General features: G+C 35.8%; 1 protein-coding gene across 2 annotated transcripts; it reads left to right on the top strand.

Moving 5' to 3' along the window:
* LOC585083 (protein lin-7 homolog C) lies at positions 1 to 11,957 on the top strand. 2 transcript variants are annotated; one of them, XM_030989729.1, is made up of 6 exons: positions 1 to 62; positions 1,905 to 1,946; positions 2,866 to 3,014; positions 8,163 to 8,372; positions 9,493 to 9,684; positions 10,341 to 11,957. In XM_030989729.1, exons 1-5 carry the CDS (start codon positions 29 to 31, stop codon positions 9,652 to 9,654), a joined length of 597 nt encoding a protein of 198 aa, XP_030845589.1. In that variant the 5' UTR covers positions 1 to 28; the 3' UTR covers positions 9,655 to 9,684; positions 10,341 to 11,957. The 2 variants fall into 2 exon arrangements, with proteins under 2 accessions (XP_030845589.1, XP_030845590.1); XM_030989730.1 differs by lacking the exon at positions 1,905 to 1,946 and having other exon boundaries at positions 16 to 62.
* Positions 11,958 to 13,841: the final 1,884 nt, after the last annotated feature.

Below are 13,841 nucleotides of genomic sequence, written 5' to 3'. Positions count from 1 at the left end.
TGAATGACGTCATGTTACAGATGACAAAATGGCTTCTACAGGAGAACTTACACTCGACAGAGGTAAATATACTATACATTTGTAATCATTAATATATCTTGGATGTCACCAATATTTTAGTATTTTGTGCATTATTATACAAATATGGTATCTTCTGACCATTATCAGGTAAGAGTTTCTGTGTAATGATGTGAGGAAGTGTGAAAATTAGAGTGTTTTTATCCGCTCTGCATTACGCCCATCTTCATACGCGACTCGCTGTTGTTTACAGGAAGAAGGGTCGTTTGAACGTTTATTGACGGGAGATGGCCGGGCGGGCGGAGAGGGCAGGGAGGGCATGGCTTGGGGTTGGGTGCGGTGGACCGGGCAAAATTGGTGGGTTGAGGACCGAAAACTCCCACAAATTTTGAACTTTCGAACCTTTTTAATCGAATTTTCAGCAAAATGAAAATAAGCTTAAACTTGTCATATTCATATTGACAATCAAGATTGTCAACAATTGAGTTGGGTGGCCGTCTCTCAACAAAATTGAAAGTGAAACTGAATTTTGAATAGGCTAGGCCTAGATCTAACTTAGATTTAATCGAGAAATCATTTCTCAGTGATTTAAAAATCTGAAATATAATGTAACAAGTCACATATTTCTTATCTAACACTAACATGTCACAATTTTTTTAAAGTCAACTAGACTAATTGGGAGTTCAGAATTCGTTCTCAAAACTAATTAAAGATAAACTCCAGTTCTGGTAAAAATTAAAAAAAAAAGAAAATTAATTCTCACAGAATCAAACGAAACTTACACTGAATGTTCAAGATTACAAATAAATGACATGTGCCAAACAATTTTGGAAGAAAATGTATACTGGCTGAGTAATGAGCATAGAAAGACAAGGAAATCAAGGTAGACTAGCCCCGACACCATGTGTGTTGTCCCAGGGCTTAAATTAATCCAAGGCCATCCAAGGCCAGGCCTTGGATGCCCCTATGATTGGCCTTGGAGATTTTGTGTGCCCTTTCCAATTCTTCCTATTTGTGCTGTACTATAGGAATGTGCCCTACAGAAAAGTGGCCTTGCCCTAAAAATATTGAAATTTAAGGCCTGTTGTCCCATATATAGCTTTCTGTGTACAGTGCTTGTTACTTTACCAAGACTCTGTCAAATTTATTATGATTTTGATGACTCCAGAACCTTGCAGTGCACACCAATACTTAAATACTACATGATCAACTGTTTCTGATCCTTTCCACAATGCAATCGCATTACCAGTACTAAAGTTTATCTTTAAGCTTGATGTTTAAACTACCGGTAAGGTCAAAAGGGGAATGAAACCAAATTACAAACAGCTGATAGAACCATATTCAAAACTCTGGGCCATTTCAAACTGTTCATACCAATCAAAACCATGATAATTTTTTTTTTTTTTTTTTTACCTAGATACATGTAGATCCTCTTATCTAGGTTTAGATATAAATAAGGCATCAAACGACAAAACAAGGATGAATTTATATAAAATGCCTATTTTTTATTGGATAAGTTTGATTTTACCATCATGGCACCAGTTCCACAAAGGTTTTCTTTTAAAGTCAACCACATTGCCACTTTTTCATTTTTCATTTTCTTCCAACACCACAGTCTACAGAAAGTATTTAATAAAAGATAGATTATACTTCTATGATAAGATGAGTTATTGATAACTATGCTTGCCATTTTTTAGTTAAAATGCCAAAATGGGATCTATTCAATACAAAACAATTTTGAGTCACTTTTTCCTAGGTTCTCAAAACCCTGTCAATATTTTATGGATGTGTAGATGATGTCTATTGTTGTGATATGTGATTAATTTTAAATGATTAAAACTCATACAAATTGTTATGAAATAAATTATTTTGTCTTGTTTCACCAGATGTCAACCGTGCGGTTCAGTTACTGCAAAATCTCCAGCAACGTGAGTATTTCCTTTCGATACCTAGCTTTTTAGTTGTATTGCTTGTCAGAGCTTAATGTAATCCAAGGCCATGGCCGTGGACGGTGGATGCCCTTTTGATTGGCCTCAATGCCCCTCTCATTGGCCTTGGAGATTTTGTGTGCCCTTTCCAATTCTTCCTATTTGTGCTGTAATATAGGAATGTGCCCTACAGAAAAAAGTGGCCTTGCCCTAAAAATATTAAAATTTAAGGCATGGCTTGTACTTGATTGACTAATTGTGGAGGAAAGCAAAACAACTGCAAAGCTCTAATGTACGTGTTCTTTTTTACTTCATGATTATAGGAAGTACCCATACAAACATGTACATGTAGTAACCTGTCATTAATTTGAAGAAATCATTTTAGACATTGTGTTTTCTTTGAAAATATTTTTAGTGTTGTATTAAATTTCATCTGCATTTTTCAGAACTTCACAGAAGACCAAATAATTTATCAGTTTCCAAAATGTGTCATCTCTAACCTTGAAATTTTTTTGACATGAGCATCACATGATCTTTCCGCTTTTGATTCACGAAAGGTTGTTTTACAAAGCGACCACCCGACTTGGGATGTATAGCTATTAAACCATTGTAGGAATTGCCATATTGTCATGGGGTAGAGTTGATACCATTAGTGATAGCTTTGTATTGTTTAAACAAAAAATTGGGCTTGCACCCAGTAGATAAAGATGGCGTGCTCGATCTTGTAATTGAAAAATATCTTGAAACTAGCTGGATTTGCAGGACTGATAATTACCTGATTTTGTCCCAATTTTTTTTCTTCCAGTTTTTGTTGTCCTCTATTTTCTTTTTCTTCCAGATTTCCACCGATTTTCCCCTTATTTTCCCTATTTTTTCACTAATCATTAGCATTGTATTTATCTTTTTCCAACTTTTTCAGAGTCTGGCTTGCCTACACAGAAGCTGATTGCTTTACAGGCCATCTTAGAAAGCGATTTCTTCAACGCTGTGAGGGAAGTGTATGAACATGTCCATGAGACAGTAGACATACAAGGAGATCCTGAGGTCAGAGCTAATGCTACAGCTAAGGTAAGCATCATACTGTGTTCATACTTGTACTAGTGTAGATCATAAGCTGTGAGTATGAACATGTCCATGAGACAGTAGACATACAAGGAGATCCGGAGGTCAGAGCTAATGCTACAGCTAAGGTAAGCATCATACTGTGTTCATACTTGTACTAGTGTAGATCATAAGCTGTGAGTATGAACATGTCCATGAGACAGTAGACATACAAGGAGATCCGGAGGTCAGAGCTAATGCTACAGCTAAGGTAAGCATCATACTGTGTTCATACTTGTACTTGTGTAGATCATAAGCTGTGAGTATGAACTCATACATATATAAGGTCATAAACATGCCATGAGAGATATAATAAATTCTTGTCTGTTAAATCGTTATGTAGTTGTTCACAAGGTCTGCGCCAACTTTGGGAATATATATTGTGTGTACTAGGGCTGCGACATGTAGTCGAATGCTCGAGTACCCGCACGGTTGACAACTACTCGGGTACGATTTCTTGTACCCGAATATTCGGCCGCAAAACCCCCCCCCCCCCCCCAAAAAAAATAAAATCTGTCCAGGCCGACGCTTACCCGTGCCTGAGTGAGCGGCGGCTGCTGGCATGGTGCCGTCGGTAAAAATGTTTCCCAACTCAAGCACTGTCAAACTCACCGCTCAGAAACTGGGACCAAATGTCTGGATTTCTGTTTGGACTTGTAGGAAAATGGATTATTCTGCCATCTTTGGTTTTTAAAACAGCATTGTTTACTGTTATTATCATTATTAAATCGGCGCCTTCAACTGCACCTCGGAGTAAAATTGCATGCGTTTTCGGTGACAGAACTGGGATACTGCTCCAAAGGTATGGTGGTGGCAACAACAACAAAAAATCAACAAAAAAAAATCAAAACAATTAAAAAAAAATCAAAACAATTAAAAAAAATTCACAAAAAAATTCACAAAAAAAAAAATTAAAAAACATGGCGTCCGAATATTCAAGTATTAGCTTGTAAGCCTGGGAGTGTACTCGGGTACCTCATTACACTGTTGTGCACAGCCTTAGTGTGTACCGGTATATGATATACACATTTTTAGATCTTTGAAAATATGAATGAAGGGTATTGCAAAACATTAGCTCTGCAAATTTATACCCATAGCAAATTTGTAAAGTTGCTTTTTAATAGCTTTTTTAATTTTATATTATAATTATTGATGTACATGTAAATGATAATGAGGACAAGGGGAGTTGCTTTGGACCGAGGTCTCTACATGTATAATTGTATTGTGTTACTGTTAATACTATGGACATGGACATTCATCTAAATTGGAAAACAGCTGATCATTAAGACTGGAAATAGGGCGTTATTGGACATATCCCCTTCCATTAGATACAAGGTACTCCACCCACTTAATTTTCTATCCTAGATCTCTCTCTCTCTCTGTTTCTCTCTCTCTCTCTCCTTCCCCTCTCCCTCTCTCTCCTTCCCCTCTCTCTCTCTTCTCTTACTAAGTTTAATATTGAAGGTACACATGCTTGATTATAACAAGTTATATCCCTCAGTAATAAATGCCAAGGCTAATAATGATCCAATGTCAGTTCTATATGTTGAGCTGCATGAATAGCTTTAACATTGAGTCTCCTTTGACTATTGATGTGGCCCATGGAAATTGCTGTTCCTCACTTCATTTTCTCAGTCAGTTATTTATTTATTCAAATCAACACTAAACATTGTTCGGTAATGACAGATTTATTCCGCAAATCCAAGAAAAAATACTGCATTGGAAGAATTTACCTTTATTTGATTCATATAAGTGACTCTGACAGTGTAACAGTAATTTAAATTGAGAACAATGTGGATTTGTGTAATAATCAATTCCATTAACCATTCCACAAGATATTAAGGGGATGAATTACATTTCAATGATAACATATTACGTATCAAGCAAAATAGATACATGTAGAGCTTAAACAGATACACAAAATCTTGTATTTTTTTAATTAGTTCCTCTTGTGAAGCTAAGATGTAGATTTTATCAGTTCAATTAACCTGATTCTCTAAGGTCAAAGGTCGCAGCTTAACTGATATCAAGCAATTGTTCAACATCTCTCTGAATCTTAGTGATTATGATAAGCCCTGAATTGATATTGATTCTTAAAGCTTATCAACACTAGTATGGCTAGGAGGGATTAGACCACACAGCGAGGTCACTGACAGGTGGCTATTTCATCAACTCAGCTCTCAAATAACATAAGAAATAGAGGATCATGGGGGACCAACAGGCACCGATTGGGGAAGTTTTCTATATAGAGGGAGCAAGTAGCTACAAGTAGGACAGTGGGGCTTTAAAGCATTGAGTGAGTTTAGCTACATGTACAGTATGTGAAATATAGAGGTATGAAAAACATGTATTTGGATGAGAGTTTTGCCAGTCATAAAAGTTTGTCTTTTTTGCTGACTATTGCTGCATTTTAAGCATAATTTGGGCATATATGTAATGTGTACCTTACATCAATAATTGGTTACACGATCACATTAAATACATTTAAGTTTTGTCAACAGAATTATTATGAACCCAATTGGTGTGTAATACATGTAGCAAGAATGTTGCAGTGTTAAATGTTTCTATGAAAGAAGACAGAAAGGAAAAGGCCTGGGATGATAAATCAATTTGATATCCCCTGCTCTAATGTATTGTGTGTTTGTGGGTTTAAAGTAACTCGGTAACATTGCCTCAGGTTCTGAAACAAAAATTCTGGACTTGGCTCATGCTGCAATCATAATTATAAACCTTTAGGTCAGTCAGGAATCCATGACGTTTACAAGCCAATCGCTTGTCTGATTATCAAGATATTTATGATTGAAAATGGAAATATAATATAGTATTAATGACTGCTTTGAGAGAAATAGTTGTTTTTATAAGCTCAAGGGAAGGTTAGAATTGTGCTATTCCCCGAGGCGTGCCGAGGGGAATAGCCCAATTGTAACCTTCCCGAGAGCGTATAAAAACAACTATTTCTCGAATATTAAAGCAGTCATTAATACTTTTATATGCCGAAAAAAAATAGACTAAAAAATAAAAAATAAAAAATACTTTTTTTTTTTTGTCGAAGGTGAGAGTCGAACCCTTGCGTACAATGAGTGATGAATCTTACACCAACGCCTTACACCACTCGTCCATCGCGCGATGTTCACGTGCTTGGCAGTTTTGTACAATATATACATTAAAATGGATTGAAACCGGCTTCGGCGTGATGAATGCTTCGCAAAAGCTCCATTAAACGGACCCTTCTTTTACTTTTGCAATGCATATTGGCACGAACTTAGATCAAGATCTATCGGCAGATGTTGTTTTTTTGTTTTTGGAAGTTTATTTTCGTCTTCATGTCAACAATGCAAGATAAAATTGTCGGTAAGATCGATCGAGATTCAATTGTATTGAAATTACCGACCAATCCTTCGCACACATACGGTATCCTCGATCGCTCAAACCATTTTTTAACATGTAAACCTATGGGGTAACCATGGAGGCTGACCTATTTTTTTAATAACCATGGTTATTAAAAATATTAAATGTTTTATGCATGGTTACCGGGAATTTTACAGGAACAGTTGAAGTTTATGAATGCAATTTCGACCAATCAGATGGCTGGATTACTTAAGTGAGGTATATAACGGTTTTTATAACACTACAGTCTATCAGGGAAATTAAGTATGGAAAAAACCGGTCACTCAAAGATTTTACTTTCTTGAGGCACTTCATGATCATTTTGAAGCGCAATTGTTGTAGGGCTTCAATATTACACCATATCACAGACACTGATAACACATAGGGTCATGCATATCAGATTTAACATTGTTAACCGATGCCTTTAATATCTGCTTGCCTACAGTAAGTTGCAAGCTTGAAAAGAAATTTGTTTTCAGGCCAGGTGGCTTGTGGTAATTTGAGATCAAACTGGACGTCTGACAGGAAATTGGTCATTTTGAAAGGAAATATTTGAATGCCTTGTCTCAACCAAATATTTCCTGAACTCCAAATTATCATTGTCTACAAAATGTTGTGGTCTAATTTTCAAGGATTTTCTTTTTAAATAAAGTTTGATCGGATCCTGGACGATATACAGGATGAGGTTATTATATTATTTATTGTTGTTAACTCGGCCTATTATTAATATTTTAACTCTGAAATAATCAAGGACATGATGGGTTTCCCTTAAATTGTGTGACTTTCTCTTGCCATTGGTAACAGAGGCAACGATTATATTCTTGTTGACCGTTTTTTTTTCAGCGAAGTATCATATTTTCAAAATAGAATGTGTAAGTATACCCAGTACATATTTCATATTGCATTGATAGTTGCCAATTAATGTGTACATGTAAATATATATATAGTTGTCAGGGAAAATCATTAACGTACTTTGACGAATTTGATGTTTAAGAGAAGATGTTAGATGATAAGGAAGGAAGGATATATGGAAAGAGAAACTTAAGACAGGGCTCGACATAAACAAGTGGCACCAAAAATTCAAGTCTGAACCCTCATGATGTTGAAATTTTTAAAAAGGGCTCGTACATAGAGACTGTAAAAACTTTAAAAATCCCCCTCCAACCCCCTCCGAAAAAAAAGTTGGTGTGGAGCACAGCTGAAGAGAAAGGGGCTGAAGAAAAAAAAAGAGGTAAAAATTTGCAGAGATTGCAGAGATCAATGCTGTAGGTTTCAAAACAATAGAATTCTTATAGAGCCTATATACTTGCACTGTACACTCAGCACTTGACAAGCACAAGGTACGATAATACGCGGTCTGTACTATACTGGAAGAAGAAGAAGAAGAATAAAATACATGTTGTAATACGATAATATTAATATGATGTTCTAAGTTTATAACATTATGTTTTTAGTTTCAGAATTTCAACTAGGTCCCAATCAAAAACTTTAATCAGTTCTTCTTTCTTTGTTTTTTGTTTTTTTTATTCCAGGCTACCGTAGCAGCCTTTGCAGCTAGCTAATCAGTTCTTCTTTCTTTCTTTGTTTTGTATTCCAGGCTACCGTAGCAGCCTTTGCAGCTAGCTAATGAGTTCTTTTTTCTTTGTTTGTTTTGTATTGCAGGCTACAGTAGCAGCCGTTGCAGCTAAGTTAATCAGTTCTTCTTTCTTTCTTTGTTTTGTCTTCCAGGCTACCGTAGCAGCCTTTGCAGCTAGCGAGGGCCACGCCCACCCAAGGGTCGTTGAACTCCCTAAGACGGATGAAGGTTTAGGGTTCAATGTGATGGGAGGCAGAGAGCAGAACTCACCCATCTATATCTCAAGGATCATCCCTGGGGGTGTAGCCCATCGACACGGGGGCCTGAAGAGGGGTGACCAGCTACTCTCGGTCAATGGTGTGGTAAGGTCAAGTTTTATTTTCCACATTCCATTAAAAACATAAAATTAATACCATAAATATTATGAACAATAGCATACTGGGAATAATTTTATGATTAGCAATTTCAGCCGATGGATAAATATTTCAAATGAAATTCTGTACATTTCTATGGAAGAAAACTGCTACACAAAAGATATTTTGTATAGCAGTCATGCAAAAATGCATAGCAAATTGCGATGCGATCCAGACAAATTATCCCCTGAGCATATCAATATATAAGCAATAACATTACAGTGAAACGTGAAAATGTGGAAGGGAACCGCATAGGCCATTGACCTTTCGAGGCAGAACCCTAACAAATATAACCATTGGACAATATGTACTACAAGCACAGAATATAATTTGACAAACCAACAAATTAAAGTCAAACAGAATATACAATTTACTACTTCAATTAGTTAAAAGGACCTAAGTAAATAACTATTACCTGGAAGCCTTTTCTGTTTTTAGAAACTAGATTTTAAAAAAAATACAGACATTGAAGGGAGAGGGTCGTCAGTTTCCATGTGCAGTAGGTCATATTTCAATGACACCAGACTGAGTGGAAATACCTCTAATGGGTGTGTGTACAAGTCTGCACACTGCAAACCTGTCGTCCCATCCAAAATACCACTTAGTCTCTCAGAGAGTCTTTGGGTGAGGGAAATGTATGATAATAACTTCACCATGTGGGGAAATGGGTGGAAAAGGCAGAGCATTACATAATAATAATAATAATAATAATAATAATAATAAATTAGATTTATATAGCGCTTAATACAAAGTTTCTAAGCACTTAACAAAAATAAAATTAAAGTAATGTTAACATACAAATTACAACAATATAATACATGATACATAATTATAATGACAAATTCCTAATAACATTCATACAATAATAATAGTAAAACCTGTTGGTTATAAAACTTCAGGCTAATCCTGGTGATTGACAACACCTGTTATTGGGGAAACCTGAATGCTGTCCAATTCCCCATGAGAGCCAACTACTATGCATCTGTAATATTCGACCACCAGATGGGCTTCTCATTGCTATGTCATAATAAATTATACAATTGACCTTACTTTGACTGTCTTGTTTCAGTCTGTAGAGGGCGAGCAGCATGAGAAGGCTGTGGAGCTCCTGAAGTCCGCCTCAGAGAGAGTCAAGCTTGTTGTGAGATATACACCCAAGGTGCTCGAAGAGATGGAGACAAGATTTGATCGACAGAGGGCAGCGCGTCGGCGACAGATGTCACCGGAATGAACACACTACCCCCCTATTGACTTTCATGTAGTAAGTTCTCATATCAGTAGTAGAATATCTACCTGGGATGCCTAATTCTATCTCTAGAGCATAGAGTGCCTTTCAGCATTATGAAGTCTGTTAGCTTATAATGTTTTTTTAAACTTTCGTTTTAACTGATGATAATACATTCAATGCATTCGTTTGTATTCTTTTGACCCTAATTTAGGAGAGGTGAATGATGGATATACGGTACATATTTTATTGATGGTGATATGTTGAATTTGTCTTGTATAAAATAAGTTCATATTTATGTTTCTTATTGACATTTTTATCAAATATCTTCCTTTCTTCTTTGCTTCATCTCCCCTCTTCTCTCCTTTCATTATGTGGCTTTGTCTGTTTCTGTCTTCAACTCCCACTCTTTCTCTCTCTCTCTCTCTCTCTCTCTCTTTCTATCCCTCCCTCCCTCCATCTTTTCTCTCACTCTCTCTCTCTCTCTCTCTCTCTCTCTCCATCCCTCCGTCTCCTCTCTCTCTCATACTCTCTCTCTCTCTCTCTCTTTCTATCCCTCCCTCCCTCCATCTTCTCTCTCTCTCTCTCTCTCTCTCTCTCCCCCTCCCTCCATCTCCTCTCTCTCTCTCTCTCTCTCTCTCCCTCTCTCTTTCTATCCCTCTATCCCTCCATCTCCTCTGTCTCTCATCCAGGTTGTATCGGAAGCAGAATTTCATGCAATGTTCCTTGCCTATAAAACCAACAACTGGACTCAATATTCAGCGTGTGAAGCGACTATATACTGCTACAAGCTGCCATCTATGTATTACGTATTGAACCTGCATTTCCTAATGTGCTTGTATACATTGGGTGATGCTGGTTCAACAGGGGTCAAAGGTCATCATCTCTGTTAGGATGTCCATTTCCTGTGGAGCAACTCATCCTCTTACGTGTGCTTTGGTCCCTCCCTCTCTCGCCCTTCCACTGACAAACCAATGGAAACCACTTGCATTATATATATATCCAATGGAAGTGCTTATGAGGTGGACCCAAAACTGGACTAAAGTCAGTGTAATTTTTTGGCTAAAATCTGGAATTGTTAACTACTTAAAAAGATACTGTAATCTTACTTACCATATCTATGTATTTCTTTGAAATGAAGCTTTAAAAATTTATCTAATCATCTAGATGTAAAGTAAATCATGTAATACTAAGCCCAATTAAAATCACATCTTTAATCTATATGGAAATTGTGTGATATACCAACTTGAACTTTTATCCAAGACAAACAAGTACGTTCGACTGCAGCTCAAAAAGCCTTATTTTCAAGTAGTTGCCAAATGTTTCCATGGTGGATTTTAAAAGTGTGCATTTGCAATGGCTGTCTCGTCAGTAGTTGTTAGTTTTGCTAAAGATAGTTTTAGAGCACAAACAATGTACCAATATTCTCTTGTTTTTAACTGTATGCCAACATTACCTTTTTAAGAAGCAATTTGTATCATTCAATAACCATCTTAAATGTATTTTATAAGAATCTCAAAGTGTTGCTTCACAAGCTAAGTGTTTGCTATTTATAACTAGTATATAACTCTATATTATACTGCCTTCCTACTTATTAATTACCTGACAACAATTGTATAAATCTGTCATAATTATTGCTTGCATACTAAGCTTAACTTCGCTGTCACCTTTTTCCTAAGGACGCTGGCTACACAAACATATTCAAACCATTTTATCCTATCTTGAGCAATTCTATATGCCTTCTGGAAGGTGCTGCATACGGTGAACAAAAACGAATCTAATGTTGGGTTTCATTTTTCTGTCTTGGATTAAACAGAATAAACAGGAAGGACTTTAAAAGATACCGGTTCTAAAGGAACAGCCCCAAGAAATTGCTTGGGTTATCAGTTTTGGATTTTAAAATCATCTTTCATTTTGGCGTTTGAATTTGTCCCTCATTAGCATACCGAATACATATCAAATGAATTGTGTTTGATCTGAGAATTGCGTTTGAAGATTTGAAACATGTATCAAGTATTCATCTATACCTTTCAAGTAATATATAGAGAGAAAGAGATAATTGATCATATATATTGGAAGATTTTCATACATTTTGTAACGGTGAAGAAAAATTGCCAATCATTTGTAAATATAGAAGAGTGTAATGCGATATGTATAACGGTAGCTTCATATTATTAATATTATTCTCAATGAACATAGGAAATGTAAATTTTTAGATATTCTGATAGTTTACTGTATAATGGAATGAAGGCACTGTGCTCGGGGTAAGTAGATTGATAGACTGAAAGAGAAGTCAAATTTGCCAAAATAAGTCGGACAAGAATATAATAATAATAATAATACATAACATTTATTAGGCGCTTAATACTGATGTTTCTAAGCGCACAGTGTTCTGATTAAGAGAAGACTATAACCCGTAGAATTAAATTAGAAGAAAAAGCAAAAATACAAAAGTAACATAGATAAGGTATAGATATCCATTCATAGACTGGAGCTATGGTTAAATGATTTTTTTTTTTGCTTCTTCAGTCGTTCACTTTGAGGCTATTCTAACAATGAGTCACAAAATATGGAAAATTTTACTTCAGAAAAGTCAAATTTGCGAAAATATGTCGGACAAGAAAAATCAGTTAGATATCCATTCATAGACTGGAGCTATGGTTAAATGACATTTCTTTTCTTTCTTCAGTCATTCAATTAGAGTCTTTTTAAAAACAAGTCACGAAGTTTGCATGTAGCGATCACAGTAGCATGTGAATATTAAAGCACCAAATGTATACTGCTAACTAGTTACTAATCATATCTGATTCCTTGGCACAATTTCACAATGCATTCTCAGATTTTTAGATTTTCATATTGGAAACAATTTGTGACTTATTTGCATAGCTTTCCTCTGTTAATGGAGTTCATAGTATGTCAAATTATGTCGCCTTACGCTTTGCATCTTCAACATGAAGTGTTATTTCAAGTAGAGTTGCATCATCTTGCATACCTTGGTAAAATATTGTATCGGCCAAGTCTGAAATGTTTATCAGAGCATGCATTATGCTATTAACATTATGCCATTAACATTATGCTATTAACATTATACTATTAAATTGCGTTCAACTGTAGAGTTTAATACAGGTAGCCAGACTATCGTTGCTTACATGATACAGTCAAACCTGTCTATAGCGACCGCCTAAGGGAAACACAAAAAGGGGTCTTTGTAGACAGGTGGTTACGAAAGCAGGTTTGACTGTATAATGGAAATTTGCGGTGACTTTACATTCCCTGTTCCTGCTAAGATACTAACGGTTTTAAATGAACAACTTACTTCATGTAGAATTTTAAACAGAGGTATATTCCTTTATCAAGATTAACAAAAGTTTACTGCAGGTGATCTAAGGTTGAAGCATGATGTATTGAATTTTAAGATGTTAGAATAGAGACTCTTCAATTATATAGGTGTCAATATCAAGTATCAATCACAACTTTGATTGATATCATCTTGCAATTAGTTGCAGGTTTCCGTTTTACTAATAATTGTAATATCAATATCAACTCTTTGTAAGACGGGGCCCAGACCCCAGTAATGTAGACCAAGAACCATTCACATGGGAAAAAGGCCTGGACCCTTGTAAATTACATTTAGATTGTTTGAAATTGGTTGTTTAAATCTCAATTGTAAAATGCCGACATGCTTTCATAGCAGGTTCCTTGCAAATCTTTTTGATACTGGTTTGATTTGCTCTGGTCTGCTTTTAGACATGCTTTGAGTTTATCAAGTTTACTATACCCAGACCAGGAACATATCATATAGGCTTCTGACTGGCTTCTCCTAGCTTCTTTGAATATGTACCATACTTAAATTTATAGTGGCACTGTCTACTCAAGATCTTATTGAAATGAATTGTTTGTAACATCTTTTGAGAAAAATAAAACAATTTAATTCATTGTCCAATATATACTTCACTGCCTCCATCCAAATGATTTTATTCACCTGTTACAAATAATTGTTTTTCAATACTCAGAATGCAAATTGAAAATATCACAAGGTGTTCAGTAGGGCATGCCATGATGTTTGTCCTACCTAGCAACAAGTAATGCATGCAATTTGAGTTCTGACTATTAAGATACATTTATTCTTAAAGGGTGAATAAAATCATTTTTATCGAGGCGCTTCACAAAGGCATATGCGTACATTTAGTTAT

Source organism: Strongylocentrotus purpuratus, unplaced genomic scaffold (assembly GCF_000002235.5).
Source record: "Strongylocentrotus purpuratus isolate Spur 01 unplaced genomic scaffold, Spur_5.0 spur5_scaffold_18, whole genome shotgun sequence".
In the NCBI taxonomy this organism is placed as follows: Eukaryota; Metazoa; Echinodermata; class Echinoidea; order Camarodonta; family Strongylocentrotidae; genus Strongylocentrotus; species Strongylocentrotus purpuratus.
Note: the sequence above shows the minus strand (reverse complement) of the source record. Positions and strands in the feature narration are given on the sequence as shown.